Source organism: Anolis sagrei, chromosome 5 (genome assembly GCF_037176765.1).
Source record: "Anolis sagrei isolate rAnoSag1 chromosome 5, rAnoSag1.mat, whole genome shotgun sequence".
NCBI classification, from domain to species: Eukaryota; Metazoa; Chordata; class Lepidosauria; order Squamata; family Dactyloidae; genus Anolis; species Anolis sagrei.
Window position 1 is genome coordinate 160,613,625 of NC_090025.1, and position 16,658 is coordinate 160,630,282.

At 43.9% G+C, this 16,658-nt stretch overlaps 1 protein-coding gene across 1 annotated transcript in view; it reads right to left on the reverse strand.

Moving 5' to 3' along the window:
- Positions 1–1,096: 1,096 nt before the first annotated feature.
- The window catches only part of LOC132776008 (cytochrome P450 2D14-like), a 37,408-nt gene continuing 21,846 nt past the window's right edge, over positions 1,097–16,658 (reverse strand). Inside the window, exons 7-9 of the mRNA XM_067469161.1 lie at positions 15,408–15,595; positions 11,498–11,639; positions 1,097–1,730 (exon numbers count right to left, since the gene is read on the reverse strand). Coding sequence (XP_067325262.1) covers positions 1,552–1,730; positions 11,498–11,639; positions 15,408–15,595 — 509 coding nt within the window. The 3' untranslated portion in view covers positions 1,097–1,551. The remainder of the gene's footprint in view (positions 1,731–11,497; positions 11,640–15,407; positions 15,596–16,658) is intronic.

The following is a 16,658-nucleotide window of genomic DNA, read 5'->3' on the forward strand; positions in this document are numbered from 1 at the left end:
ATAATGCAGCACTCAGATACAACCAGAAGAGGGTGGCAAATAGGCAGAAGACATTGGGCCCTTCCACACAGCCCTATATCGCTAAACAACTCATCTTAAACTGTATTTGCCTTTCTCTAATATAATTTAGAAACGAGATAAATCTTTTTGAAATGGGAAGTCCCGTGTTCTGTGTTTGCTCACAAGTCAGGCTTTTCCTCAATGCTAGAAATAAGTATTGGATCATAGCCTTCTGGAAGATACAAGAAGAGCCATTCAATCCATACAAATATATACACACGGAATCACACAGTAGATTTGTTGTAGCTTCCTCCATGTGCTCATTGCATCTTCACAGATGTATAATTTCTTGCAGAACGATCCAAGTGTTATGAGATGAGTGAGAGCAAAGAGGGCCATGAATCAAAGGGCTCTTCCATACTGGAAATGTATGTCAATTTGAATCACACCATTCAATGCTTCTTGCTGTTTTGTGCCCTGAATAGACATAGCCAAGGTAGTCCTGATCAAAATGCAAAGTGACCTTTTATTATCTTTGAGACTGAGGGCCCTTCCACACAGCCCTATATCCCAGAATATCAAGGCGGAAAATCCCACAATATCTTCTTTGGACTGGCTTATCTGAGTCCACACTCAGATAATGTGGGATTTTCTGCCTTGATATTCTGGGATATAGGGCTATGTGGAAGAGCCCTATGACTTCCAAGAAAAATCTGGATGTGGTACCATTAGATAGCTATGCTATTAAAATACCCAGCATGAAGCTAGGATGGGGCAAAAAAAAAATCTGAAATCCTGAAAGCCATGGCCAGCATCTCTTCACCGTTTAAGGGGGCAATCAATGTAATAAAACATATTTGAGAAGGGAAGGTGATGACCAAACTTCTAGTGAGGCTGAGAGCGTGTGACTCACGGCCAAACAAGTGTAATTTGCCCCAGGTAATAATTTTAGAATGTAATTCCAAACCTTTCTCTGAGGCCAAAATTGTGACATACCCAAGATAGCCATTTATTAATATCTAACTTATATGCCCAACATTGCCCAAGCATGCATTTTCTAATGTTATTTATTAGAAAAACCACAGCACATATTTAGCTAACTTTTAATATTGTCAATTTTAACAAGTAAATAACTACAGCTTATACTTTTGTATGTAGTTCTTTGATCAATGTTGAGGTTGTCCCTCTGCACAACTAAAGTCTTTCCAGGATTCACTGTGTTATTCCGAAACCAATCCTTATTCACTGCTGGTGGAAACTGGAGGTGATCTGAAAAGTACTGAACCTTTTCCCATAGCCAGATGCAAACTGATATCATCATCTGTATTAGGGGCCCACAAAATCCCTGCAGAGTTTACATAAAATGTCCTTGAATTTACCGATGGGAACATTGGGAAATACTTCTCAGATCCTCCCCATTATTTCCCAATAATGGAATAGGTGGGGGAAGGTCTATCAGAATGGCAGGGTGAGTCTGGTGATGAGGAAGCTGTAGGGCAATTCCATGTGCCAAAATATTGTGCTACATGCAACATCACAGGATCTCGACCATTATCTGGGAAATGCAGAGATCTGGAATGGTAATGGGAAGACTGACAGGGCATATATCCTTTCCTCTGAGGGTCTAGGGGCATTTTCAGGAATGCAAAAAATAAAATGTTGCATGAGGCTAGTGAAGAAGACGAAGAGCTCCATTTTAGCCAAAGGTTCTCCAAAGCAAGCATGGCGACCTATGGGAAATAGAAATGGAATATTATGTACATGAGAACAAAACAAAGAACACTACAGAATCCATTTCTCATCCGCCCTCTTAGTTTCATTTTGGATATCTTGGAAGCCACAAAAGAGGGGTCCAGGTGCCGCATGCCACCTCCAAGATGCAATCTTACCACCATGGTATAAAGGATACTATTTCTTCTCAAAGCAACTAATCATAAAAAAAATTATTCTGGATTTCATAACTTGAATAGCACTATCTTAAAACCTTTTTAACTGCAATCAATACAATTGGTTCTCTGCTGTGAGTTTAACTTTTGTGTACTTGATTGTAGATTTGATTAATATAGACTCTTTATGAATCTCTAGTCCAGTATTGAGATTCTAGGCTCAATTTCTATTGAAAGTTGACCACAGAGATGTACTTGAGGGCTAGAAATTCTGTGGGTGCTTCCAGACAGCACCAAAACGTCAGGTAAAGAAGTGGTTTATTAAAATGTGGGACCTCAAAGGTAGTCCAAACAAAGACCTGTCAGTCCCACTGCATAGTCCCCCTCTGTCCTCAAAGCTGTTTTTTGAAGCAGATTAAGATGGGAGGGCATACGGGAGACATCCAGGTGAAGTTTTTGTAAAAAAATTCACTCCAGAGATATATTATTTATTTATTATTTATTTATTATTTGCATTTGTTAACCGCCACTCTCAGCCCGGAGGCGACTCGTGGCGGTGTACAGAACATGGAACATGAAGACAACAGTTACAGTAATCAGGAACATAATGCACATCTTACTAACACACAACTAATTAAACTAAAAATCCGCTTCGTCTTGTTTGGGTCATAATCCATCTCGTCGTCATAGTCCATTCCGGTGGTCATACCAAAACCATAGCACTTAATTAAAGGCCTTTTCAAAGAGCCAGGTTTTCAGGCCCTTACGGAAGGCCATGAGGGAGGGCGCCTGTCTAACTTCAGCAGGGAGGGAGTTCCACAGCCGGGGGGCCACCACCGAGAAGGCCCGCTCTCTAGTCCCCGCCAAGCGTGCCTGTGAGGCAGGCGGGACCGAGAGAAGGGCCTCCCCGGATGATCTCAAGGTCCTTGTGGGCTCGTAGGCCGAGATGCGGTACTCAAGGTATTTTGGGCCGGAACCGTTTAGGGCTTTGTAGGTTAGCACCAGCACCTTGAATTGGGCCCGGTAGCTGATCGGCAGCCAGTGGAGCTGGGACAGCAAGGGCGTTGTGCGCTCCCTGCGTCCCGCTCCGGTTAACAACATGGCTGCCGCGCGCTGGACTAGCTGAAGCTTCCGGGCCGTCTTCAAGGGCAGCCCCACGTAGAGAGCATTGCAGTAGTCGAGGCGGGATGTGACCAAAGCGTGTACCACCGTGGCCAAGTCAGACTTCCCAAGATACGGGCGCAGCTGGCGCACGAGCCGAAGCTGTGCAAATACTCCCCTGGTCACCGCTGAAACCTGGGGATCCAGGCTCAGCGATGAGTCCAGGGTCACACCCAAGCTGCGAACCTGCGCCTTCAAGGGGAGTGCGACCCCGTCCAGCACAGGCTGTAACCCTATACCCTGTTCGGCCTTGCGACTGACCAGGAGTACCTCCGTCTTGTCTGGATTTAATTTCAGTTTGTTCGCCCTCATCCAGACCGTCACAGCGGCCAGGCACCGGTTCAGGACTTCGACAGCCTCCTTAGTAGCAGGTGGAAAGGAGTGACAGAGTTGGACGTCATCTGCGTACAGGTGACACCGCACCCCGAAACTCCGGATGATCTCACCCAGCGGCTTCATGTAGATGTTAAACAGCATGGGAGACAGTATGGAGCCCTGAGGAACACCACAGGTCAAAGGCTGTGGTGTTGAACAGGAGTCCCCCAATGACACCTTCTGGGTACGACCCTCCAGAAATGACTGGAGCCACCGCAAAGCGGTGCCCCCAAGGCCCATCTCTGCAAGGCGTCCCAGAAGAATACCGTGGTCGACGGTATCGAAGGCCGCTGAGAGGTCCAGGAGCACCAACAGGGACACACTCCCCCTGTCTAGCTCCCGGCGGAGATCATCCACTAAGGCGACCAAGACCGTCTCGGTACCATGCCCCGGTCTGAAGCCAGACTGTGCCGAATCCAGATAATCCGTGTCTCTCAAGAATACCTGGAGTTGTGAGGCCACCACGCTTTCCATGACTTTGCCCAAGAAGGGAAGATTGGAAACAGGCCGAAAGTTGTCAAATTTAGTGGGGTCCAGTGATGGTTTCTTCAACAGCGGCTTTATAATAGCCTGTTTTAGGCTCGCTGGAATCGTGCCTTCCCGAAGGGAGGCATTAACCACCACCGTTACCCACTCGGCCAATCCCCCTCTGGCCTCTTTCAGAAGCCAGGATGGGCAGGGGTCTAGGATGGACGTGGTAGGCCTCATTCCTCCAAGTATCTTGTCCACATCCTCGGGTTTCACAAACTGAAAAGAATCCATCAAAATAGGACAGACAGGTGCTTGTGTCACATCCACAGAGACTGCATTTAATGAGGCGTCCAGCCCAGAACGGATCAAAGCGACTTTGTCTGCAAAAAACCGAGCAAATGCTTCACAGCGCGTGTCCGAGTTGTCAGGGCTCCCGCCTGAGGTAGGGGGAGTTAAAAGACCTCTGACAATCCGAAACAACTCCGCCGGACGGTTTTTTGCAGACGCAATAGTGGCCGCAAAGAAAGTTTTCTTTGCGGCTTTTATTGCCGCGGCATATGCCCTTAAAAAGGACACAAACCGTGCTCGATTTGGCTCGCTTGGGTCCGAGCGCCACACGCTCTCTAGTTCCCTCTTCCTTCGCTTCATCGCTGCCAGCTCCTCAGTGAACCAAGGAGCTGGTTTAGCTCGGTTACTTGAGAGGGGACGTTCCGGAGCGATCCTGTCAATTGCCCTGGTCATCTCCCCATTCCAGAGAGCGACCAAGGCCTCGACATGGTCACCTACCGAGGTGGCGGGAAAATCCCCAAGAGCCATCAGGAATCCGTTCGGATCCATAAGCCTCCTGGGGCGGACCATCTTAATGGGTCCTCCACCCTTGCGGAGGTTAGGGGGCGCAGTGAGCCTAAATCTGATCAGGAAGTGGTCAGTCCATGGCAACGGAGAGATGGACAACTCCTCCACACCGCCACCTTGCTCCCATCCCTGGCAGAAAACCAAGTCCAATGTGTGTCCAGCACAGTGGGTGGGGCCAGTTATTTGTTGGGACAGCCCCATGGTTGCCATGGCAGACATGAAGTCCTGAGCCGCTCCTGTGAGGGTCGCCTCGGCATGGATGTTGAAGTCCCCCAGCACAAGGAGCCGTTGGGACTCCACCACCAGGCTCGAGACCACCCCCGCTAGCTCAGGCAGGGAGACTGTAGTGCAGCGAGGTGGACGGTACACTACAAGAATCCCTATTCTGTCCCGGTCACCCACCCTCAGGTGGACGCATTCGAAATTTGTGGTCTGCGGGATGGGGCTCCTGGTCAGATGGATGGAATCTCTATAGACCACTGCGACCCCGCCTCCCCGTCCTCCGGTTCTTGGTTGGTGTTGCACTGAGAAACCTGGAGGACAAAGCTGGGAGAGGTTTACGCCCCCCGCTTCATCCAGCCAGGTCTCCGTGATGCACGCCAGATCTGCCCGCTCCTCCAGGATTAAATCCTGGATCCAAGTTGTTTTTCCGTTGACAGATCTGGCGTTCAACAACACCACCTTCAAACCAGAGGGCCCGCTCACCTGGTTACACCAATTTACCTTAGGAGACCGGTTGAGGGTTGTTAATATAGATAAGCGGTCCGAATTAGGCCGAATTCGAGGTCTCCTTTTCCCGCATCTCCTCCTTCCCACCACGACCTCTATGGGGGCCCCTCGGCTCATGGAACACCTCCCCCCCTCCATGCCGCAGTCTAACGCCAAGGTCTTACTTCCAGCTTTATTCATTGTTTGACTTTCCGGTCTTTGCCAATCTACTTTCCGCCCCACTACCCCCCTCCCCACCTCATTTTTATTTATAGGGTCCAACCCCCCTCCTCCCCTGTCCCCCCCACTATACAATAGTAACAGGGATAACACACAGATGGGGATGGGGGACCACATAGATAACAACAATGCAGGCGGTATTGGATGTTCTGGCCACACCACTAGAATAGTTCATAAAGTGCACAATAAAGAGCTAGATCTAAAGTGCAATCGCTAAAGAAGCTAAAGTGCAGTAGCTAAAGTGCAGTATCTAAGGTGCGGCACGGAGGGCTAGGAAGGGGCGAAAGTGCTAATGCGGTTGACGGCACAGGCGGGCGCCTTAAAGTGCTCTCATCATAAAGTGCTGTATCTCGACCGATATAAGCCCGGAATGTGCAAGTTGGTATATAATCACCCTCTTGTGGGGCTGAGATGGTGATGAATTAACTTAATGCTAATTGACCCAGATGGGGTCTCAAGACGGTCGAAAAGAAGCGGATGGGGCTTCCGGAGATGGTAACTCGGCATGGGCCAGCACGGTTTGTTAGCCACCGACACTACACACTCCGTGTTAACACAGCGAAGGTCAGCCTAAGGTCTACACAAGGCTATCAAAGAAAAGATAAAGGCCTACACAACGGTCTGCACAGGGGTTACACAAAGAACTGCATAAAGGAGGCCAACACAGTATTGGGTCCACCCAAAGCTCACAAGAAGGTCAACATAAGATGTCTGCGCGGGAGTGCGCACGGAGATAACCAGACCCTCCGTAGACCGCAGCCCAGCTACAAGCTGGTAATAATGGCCCCACAGTTCCCCAGCAGCCCAGCAGGGGTAGTTGCCGTGGCTTGATGAAAATGGCGGCAGCGGTGGGGGCGGGCTTAGCGGTGATGACTTGCCGGCGGCCCGGCGGACGTAATGGCCGCGGCCTGGTGGAAACTGGCGGCGGCAACCCCGGCGGCGGCCGCGATCCGACGATGGGGGCGGGCTTCAGCGGCGATGGTAATGCTTTGCCAGCAAAAGAGGTCGCAGCTCCGTAGCTCCGCAGCGGCCTGGCGGATGTAGTGGCCGGGCCTGGAGGGAGCTGGCGGCGGCGATGGTAATGATTTGCCAGCAAAAGAGGTCGCAGCTCCGTAGCTCCGCAGCAGCCTGGCGGATGTAATGGCCGGGCCTGGAGGAAGCTGGCGGCGGCAACCTCGGCGGCAGCGGCTGCAGCCTGGCGATGGGGGCGGGCTTCAGCGGCGATGGTGGTGGCTTGCCAGCAGAAGAGGTTGCCGCTCTGCGACTCCGCCGCGGCCTAGCAGATGTAATGGCTGCGGCCTGGTGGAAGCTTGCGGCAGCAACCCCGTCCCGTAGCGTTTTGCAACGGGGCGGAGCGAAGCGGAGCAGGCTCGGCAGCGCGGCTCGATGGCAGCCCGGAGGCCAGCCTCTGCCCGATGGCAGCCCGAAGGCGGCAACTCAGCAACGGCTGCAACAACGGCCCAACGGCCCTGCAGGCAACAGCCCAGCGGCGGCGGCTCGGCTCGGCTCGGTGTCTCGGCGGCCGCCCGGCTACAGTCCAGTCCGGTGATGAGGACAATGGCGGCCACGGCGTCGGCCCAGCGGCGGCTCCAACGGCGGTAGCCCAATGGCCCCACGCCCCAGCGGCCCAGCGGAGGTCTGAGGTGACCGCTACCAGCGTAGCAAGGGGTCCGACGCCCGGCGCCCAGCGGCGACAAGGCTGCGGCTCAAGCGGCCAAGCCTGCCAGGTAAGCCAGCCGCGATGCAATGGCGGCCGTCTCCGACTTTCCTCAGCTCTTAATTCCGGCTTCCTGGAACCCTCCCGGCTTTAAGCCCCTTTATCAGGAGCCTGAGACCCGGGGGACTCTCTCCCCTTAGTTTGGGATGGTTTGGTAAAGGGGAGGTTCAGGATTCCTCCGGATTAGGTTGTTGGCATTAAGCAGCTCTAAGTTCCCCGCTGCTTACCTCCATGCCGGAACCGGAAGCTGCATATGCATATGCGCTAGGCCTGGGCGGTTTCGTTTCGTTAATTCGTAATTCGTTAATAATTCATTAATTTTTCCAATTACAAAACGATAACGAACCATTCTGGAGCAATCATTAAAAAAAACGAATTTTTAAAAACGTTTTGTAAATGCTTCGTATTTCGTTATTGTATTCGTTTCGTTATTGTTCTGAGGTCGTTTCGTTATTATTTCCGCATGTCTGGGCCAGTTTTATGGTTTAATTAGTGAAAAAAAATTATAATATCACACCAACAGTCAAGAACAGAGGGAGAGGGAAGCTTCAGAAGTTTTTGGAGGTTTTTTAGTGTATTTCGCGGTTGCGTCCGCCATTAACGAATCGATTCATTATTGTTTCGGAAATCGATTCGTTAATTTTTTACCATTTACGAAATTTCGTAAATATCGAACTTTTTAAAAGGAAAATTTTGTAATTATTTTAAATATCGAAACAAAAAAAAACCCCCAAATACAAATCGATTTTAGAAACAAATTTTTGCGTTGTTACCCAGGCCTAATATGCGCATTATGAGGTCCAGCACATAATGGAACAATTTTTAAAAGAAACTTTCCTCAGATCTTTGACTTCTGGTTGGAGCTGAGGAGAGAAAGTCGCATGGAGCCTCGTTCCATGCATTGGAGAGAGACGGTAAGGCGTTGAAAAGTATATCTTCACCCCTCAAATTCCTCATCTTTGGGCAAGATAAAGAGAGGAGAGCATTTGCCAGCAAATAGCATCTGGAAGCAGACAGCTCAAAGGCACAGAGCGAGATCTCCATCTCCATAATCTCTCTGCTTAAGGCTCCGACTTTTCTTAAGTAAGCACATGATTTATGTTTATTTGATTTAGCATTGAGCACTGAAGTATAAATAAATTCCTTTGAGAGTTAAAAGCTTTAACTTTCCTGTTGGAGTCAAGATAATTTGCCAAGCTAGCTCCTTAAGAGTGAAGAGCCTCAAACTATTGTATTGCAAAGTTTAAAGGCTGCACTGAAATACTTTGCAGTAAGAGGCAGGTTGTAACAAAAAAAACAAAAACAAAAACAAAAAACCAACGGCCATGCCCATTAAGAGGCTTGATCCAGATGTCTCTAATCCAGAAGATGGATAGTCCCAGGGACTTAAATTGATCTAAGATGTGCAGATTCCCACAAAGGGAGGCCCACTCCGGAACATTTGTTTTTTCTACAGAGGGAACTGGACAGCCTTGAGCAAGAAGGAGGGGGAGAGAAGGAGAGGTGAAGGAGAGGAAAAATAAAAAAGTTAAGATCCAGATACAAACAGGAGAAGGAGTGGAAAAAAATGGATAAACGCTCCCTCAAAGTGCCACAATCCCTTCAGTGTTTGAAAATCTGACACAAGCAATAGGTGTACTGCAGCAGGAAGATATAAAAAAAGATCTTACCAGATGGCAAACAATCCCATTAACATGGATGGGCAGAATTGCAGTAATAAAGATGATGGTACTCCCCAAAATGCTATTCCTGTTTCAAAATATACCCATTGTTAAAGGAACAAAAATCTTTGAGAAATGGAAAAGAGAGATTACTAACTTTATTTGGGCAGGGAAAAGAGTGAGGATAGCATACCGAAATTTAATTGATGATAAAGGAAGAGAGGGGCAAGGCTTACCCGATTTAAGGACCTATTATGAGGCTGCAGCACTGTCCTGGCTGAAAGAATGGATAAAACTAGAAAACAAGACCCTACTAGATTTGGAAGGATTTGGATTAAGATTCGACTGGCACGCATACATGTGGTATAATGGAGATAAATTAAATAAAGATTTTAATAAACATATAATTGGAGAGGAACTATTAGATATTTGGAAAAAATACAGAAAAGGTATGGAATTGAACACCCCCCCCCCCCTTTGGCTGAGGCCTCTAGAAGCAGTTACAAGACCAACCTTAAGGATAGAAACAAGAACATATAAAGATTACCTTATTAGAGAAAATGAAAAGTGGAAATTAAAAGGGTGGGAAGAATTGGAGATTAATTATTGGTTTCGATATCACCAATTTTATGAAAGATACAAAAAAGACATGAGGGTAGGATTCGCAACCAAAGAATCAGAACTGCAAAGAATACAGGAAAAAGGAAATAAAGGGTTAATCTCCAGATTATACAAATACATATTAAGTTACAACATGGAGGACAACAGAGTCAAGACAGTAATGATATTTTTGGCCAAGGACCTAGGTATACCAATATAATTGGATAACTGGGAATGCCTATGGAACAAAGAATTTAAATTTACATTATCAGGTTCAGTTAGGGAGAATCAATATAAAATGTTTTATAGGTGTTATATCACCCCACCAACATTGGCTAAAATAGACAAATCACAACAAGGTATTTGCTGGAGGTGCAGGAAACAGAAAGAGACATTCTTCCATATGTGGTGGACCTGTGTGACCATACAGGCATTTTGGGATAAGATAATTAAGGAGACAAATAAAATGCTACATAAGATTTTTTTTTAAAGCCAAGGATTGTGTCTGTTAGGTTTACATAGGGAAAACAATAATCAAAAGGACCAAGAAATATACCAATATAGCTTTGCAGCTGCAAGATTGACCATAGCCAAAGAGTGGAAAGGGGAAAATATTTAACTAAAAAGGATTGAAGGGAAAGAAAGAATATATGCTAATGGCCAAACTAACCTATAATAGGAGGACTTTTTAGAAAAATGGAAGTTGGCCATGACATATCTGAATAGAGAGTCAGTAATATAGAGGAGCTCCATTAGGAATTTAGGTTTACTATGAACAAGGATAGATAAATAGCCTTAAAGGCTTCATAATGTTTCTGTGTTGGAAGTCATAGTGAAGGGTGTACGGGTGTGGGGAAGATATTTTATTTTGTGTGGGATAGGGGCTTGGGATGAGTGTATGGTCTGCCATGTGTAATACATCATGTGTCGGTTCTCTGAACGTTATGGAAAAAAATTGAATACAAAGCTTAGACTGAAAATAGTGGATAACATGTAGAAATAGCAAGTCTATATGTTTTAAGTTAAGTAACTGATAATAATATGTACTCAATGTCAAAATTAACTGGTTGATTGGTTAAGGTAGATAGGCATGTACACATCAAAAATATTGTTACCTGACTATATCTGTTATGATTGGCTTTTCTGTTATGTACCATAACTAAAATAAACAAGCAGGTTGCAAAAAAAAAAAAAAAAGATCTCTGACTTCCCCCAATTGTTAATTCAAACTTTTGTTTAACATTACAAAGTGTAAAAGACAGAATTTGAGATATTTGTATTTGCTTTCCATTTGTGCTTCCCTGAGCCACCTTATCTCTGTTTGATAACTGATCACCTGATCACCTGTTTCGGCTTTTCAGAAATGCACGTGCTCTGGAAGATTCCATAAAGGGAGAGGGAAGGAAAGCACATGTTTCCCATGACTACTGGGATACGCAGGTATGGAAAGGTGTATGTTTCTCAGGAAGAATAGTGTTTAAAGGGCACATTTAAACAGTTGTTTTCTAGCCCTTAACCCGACTTCTCCTGATTCCTTCTGCATTTTGGCTGCACATTGTTTAGCCACTCCCTCTTTTAATATGTTTCCTCTCAGGTTTTAATTCATGTGTAGAAGGGCCCTTAGAGAGAACACCTCTCTAGGAATCTGTCTTCCAGAGTGACTTTATGGGTGATTTCCCAAAGAGATATTTTCTCAGGTAATAAAATTACATTCTTCTCCTTCACATCCTGAGCCTTTAAGTCCTGTGAAAGTGGGCCACCTACCATAGCACCAATTTATTTTTTTCCTCTCTGTATCTCAACCATCCTTCTTTTGAATTTACCTAGAGAAAAAGGGAGGAAGGCCTCTCGCTTGACGAACTGTCCATTTGCATCAAGGAAATGCTCTGGGTAAAATTCATGTGGCTTCTCCCACATGGTTTCATCCTTCAGCACAGAAGACAAATGATTTAAGACCACAGTGTCCTAATATGGGATAGAAACAAAAATATTAGAATTGTGTGGTAATAATATCAGATGTCTCTTTTGTCACAATGGAATCTAATCAACACATAACATTAAAAAGGAAGAACTGCCTATATTTCTAGAGTACCGTTTTGATACCATTTCGATACAAGAGGTTTGTGGAAAACATTAATTGTTCTTTTAAACAGCAGCTTGTGAAGGGAGTAGAAACACATTGCCTTGACGACTTGCTAATCTAGAGCAGAGCTTTCCAAATTATGTGTCACTACACCTTAGTGTGTCACCGGCACTTTGTAGGTGTGTTATGTAAATATAACGGGGCGACTCTGAGTCTGTGAAGTAAGCAATAAATCCTTTGTATTGTTGTAGGCTTTCATGGCTGGAATCACTCAATTCTTGTGGGGTTTTTCGGGCTATATGGCCATGTTCTAGAGGCATTTCTCCTGACGTTTCACCTGCATCTATGGCAAGCATCCTCAGAGGTGACCCCACCTCTGAGGATGCTTGCCATAGATGCAGGCGAAACGTCAGGAGAAATGCCTCTAGAACATGGCCATATAGCCCGAAAAACCCCACAAGAACTGAATAAATCCTTTATTTAAAATATATAAATGAAAGGTTTTCATGAGATATGTTTGGTGCCTATACATTTCATTACGATAATATATGTGTGTGTGTATATATATCTCTTATAAGGGGTTGGTTTAACCTCTAGTTAGCTAGTAAAATTGAATGATTGTGTTGCGAAATGTCTAAAACGTTTTGCACCAGCATGAAATGTTTGGGAATCTCTGTTCTAGAGACTTGTTCAGTGATTTGTCATCTGCTTTATGTTGGTAGGCTTATTTACCCTTGAGCCAGAGGATTAGCAGAAAACAATGGAGGGCAAATAGGTTGTACCTGCAATGGGTTGGGAAATCGTCATCATCGTCATCATACATTTTTATTTATATACCGCTTTTCTCCCACAATAGGGACACAAAATGGCTTCAAACATGTTAAAATACAGTACAAAGTCAAACAACAGTTAACTTATAAAAATAAAACACAAAATAGAAGGGAAATTTTCTCAGCGTTGGTGATCACAAAATTATGGGTTTCCTGCTCCTTTTAATTTACACTTTAATAGACATTGGCAATCTAGCATGAAAGTTATTTTCTAGTCAGGGTCCTGACTACAGATATGTAATGGTTTCGTACATTTGAGGGCTTTTTTGTGTGTGATTGTTTCACAATTCAAGACTTTTCAGGAATGGGTGGAGGCTGCATGGAGACATTTTATATCTGGGAACTCCCTCCCTAAAGTGATTCAATCTGTTCCCTCCCCCGACTTTTCGCAAGACACTTAAGCATTCGCAGAACAGATGGTTTTATTGGTGAGGATGAGATTTTATGGACTGCAGTTTTTGGACTGATTTGGAGGACATTTTAAACCTGGCGAACTGTTTTAAATGTATATGTATTATCATTTTACGTAATTGTGTATTTATTGGTGTTTTTATATTGTTGGAAGCTGCCCTGAGTCCCTCTTTGGAGGTTAAGAATAGGACAGGATACAAATGTTAAGAATAAATAAATCATAAATAAACTTCCCATTTTCAAAAATATTCTTTTTTCAAGAATATGCAAATAACAGTGTACTTTTCTCAAAATTTTGACTGTTCAGTGCAAATTTCTAATAGTACAAGTGTTTGTGCACCTAGTATTTTTAAAAATCCTTGTGCAACACAGCTTTCACATGGCAGATATAAGGACCTCGTCACACAATGCTAAAATCGGCAGCATGCACATCAGAGGCTGCTATGTCGGCTCCATGAGTGAAGGAGGTTGCGGCCGCTGGGACAACACTGGAGGCATCCCATGTTGCCCTTGACATTAATGGGGGACATTTTCTGCAACCATGTGACAATGCCACCCAGTTCTCACACAATAATAGTTTTCCTTTTCTCACCCCTATGTTTTTGGGAGCTCTTGGTCTCTGAAGGACCATGGTGAGATCATGGAGTGGGGAAATCGGGCTCAGTATCTCAACAAAGCAAAATGTATTCCAAATCCAATACAACGTGTTCAAATTCACATACAACAAAGCAAAAATGTTTACTTTTAATTCAGTGCATTTTAAGGTGTGCATAAAGATATTAGTTTATCTATACTATCATCAAATGGGGTTGGTTTTCTCTTTTCTTTTCATCAAATTCTCATCACTTTATGAAAATGATACATTTTTTCCTGGAAAAAAAACACAAAGAGAAACTTTAGTTTGAAAATTCTGGCCCAATTTTGGCCGAGAACGTCAAGGGGAAAGTGACTCTTTGGGTTTTGTCTAATTTCATAATATTGATGACAGCATCATTTTACATAGATTTCTTAAACTGAGAATGAGAGCCATGGCTTTGCAATGGATAGTTGGCACTAGAAGGTAATGTTTGGGAAATGTTGTTTAGCTCATTGAACTCTCCAGTTGGAAAAGCTTGACCCACACCCTGTTCAACAAGTACATGAAATCAAGAGTAGGGAATGTGTGCCATTTCGGAAGCATGTGAACTCCTAGGCCAACTGTTGATTTCCTAACATTGACAAATGCAAAAAATGAATGTGTGTTTTAGTTCTTCCAAAAAGCCCCACAAAAAACAAAAACAAAAAACACATAACCATGCATTACAAAAATACAAACTAATGCTGTGAGTGTATAATGAGCATTGAGACAAATTTTTAAAATGCTTTCATAGACACTGACCCTATCTACACTGCTATGTAATGCAGTTGCACTGAACTGTATTATATGAGTGTACACTGCCATATAATGCAGCTCAGTGCTGTTAAACTGCATTATCAAATTACTTTATATGCCAGCGTAGATGGGACCACTATCAGATCCAGGTGAATTCTTTTTCACTCCAATTCGGACCCCAGGAAGAAGAAGCTTTCATTGTGGCCTTTCAAAAGGAACACATTTATTCCAGTCTCCTCCAGCAAATGCAGTTGGGGTTTTATTTTCATTGTACTTTATACTTACCTTTCTGCATTCTGTAAAGCTACACTGCAAATGCAATACAGCCCATGAAATGGTGGCATAGAAATCAATCAATCATATGAGCTCTCAGTGATTCTTCTTGGTAAAAAAACCTGCATTAATTAAGCTCTTCTAATGTCCTATAACACTACAAAGGAAGTAGATATTGTCAGGATAATTGCAAATATATGTATGTTTTTCATTGTGTTAATAATGGATTTAGTTATGTTCAGCTGTGTGTTAGAATTGTAGTCACTAGAGGCAGAGAGAGTAGAGTCCTTGAAACGAGATAACAGAGATTCCTCTGCCCTGAGAAGAAAAGGGAGTTAACCAGCTAGAAGAACAGATAAGGCGGAGGGCAGATGCTTCTTTGTTTGTGTGTTTAGTCCTGTATTTTGTCAGTTGCCATTTTCAGCCATCAAGCTGTAGTCGCTTATAGAGAATGCTGTCAGTAAAGTTTGTTGTTTTTGAAACTTAAGAAGTCTGCAGTGTGATAATTGATCTGGAAACCTCAAGTACTCTGTGCATGACCCAGGGATCTCACTCTGACAGATATTTAAGTGTTGCCATACTCCCTTTGTAATGGATGCATAAATAGAGTAACCCTGTATGAATTCTAGTCTTTTATTATTTAATGCTGTCAGGAACTTTAGTTGAATATTGTTTCTGGTGCATTGCAGGCATCAAGCATCAATCAGACTTTGATCTCACAACTGTAATTTACAAAATAAAAAAATAAAAATCAAGGACTATACCTTAGGGATGACAAACCCGCCAACTTCAGTATCATTGCATGCCTCATAAGGAAATACAACTGGTACAATATCAGCATAACGCTGAATTTCATGAATCACGGCAGTAGTATATGGTAGATTTGACCGGTCCTCCATTGTGATTGATTTCACTCCGCCAATCACTGTATCAATTTCTTCATGGACTTTTTCTAAAAATGGTAATTCATGTAGCATTATTAGGCTGTGATCCTATTCTTCATAATTTGGGAACAAGCACTATAGAAACCAATGTGATTTTTTCTGAGGATTTCAGAACTCTAACAAAACTTTCAAAATTTAATTATTATTTCATTATTGGTGATTTTAATGACAGAACCAATTAGGAACTGCCATTTATTATGAAATTTTGAGAGTTTTGTTAGAGTTCTGAAATTTTCACCACCAGAACTTTAGTTTTGTAAGTACTTTAGAACCATTTAGAACCATGGATTGCCCAAGCCTAATACACACACACACACTAGCAGTCCCCTGGCACGCGTTGCTATGGCCCAGTCTGGTGATCTGGAAAATAAAGTAATGGTTTCTAATGTATGTGATGTCTTTATGCTTGTGGGTAAACAGTATTTCTTGCTGTTTCATTGTCAGTGTTGATGTGGAGATTGTCTGGTGTGCCTACTCTGGAACATGCAACATATAATTGTCCCTCTTTAGGGGTCCCTTTCAAATATGTGATACTATATCTGTCATATACATGTGTGTGTGTGTGTGTGTCATCTATATCTATCTATCTATATCTATGGCTGGATGGCTGTCAGGAGGACTTTGATTATGTTTTCCTGATCTGGTGAAGGGAGTTGGACCGGATAGCCTTAATAATAAATAATAAATAATAAACTTTATTTGTACTCCGCCACCATCTCCCCAATGGGGACTCGGAGAGGCTCACATGAGGCCAAGCCCAAACAACAATTACAATAAAGAACAACTGAACGCAAACCGAAAACGCAAACAATAAACAACAACATCATAACTACATAAAACATATGAATATACAACAATATAAAATTACAATAAACACAAACGCAGTGACAATGGGCAGGCTACATGTAATGGTTAAAAGAAGAACTAATTAAAACTAGTTAAAAACTCGGGTGAGATAAAAGAGAAACAAATTATTTGTGGTCACGGGGGTTCTATGCGGGGTTTGGCCCAATTCTATTGTCGGTGGGGTTTGATTGTAGGTGAACTATAAATCCCAGTAACTACAACTCC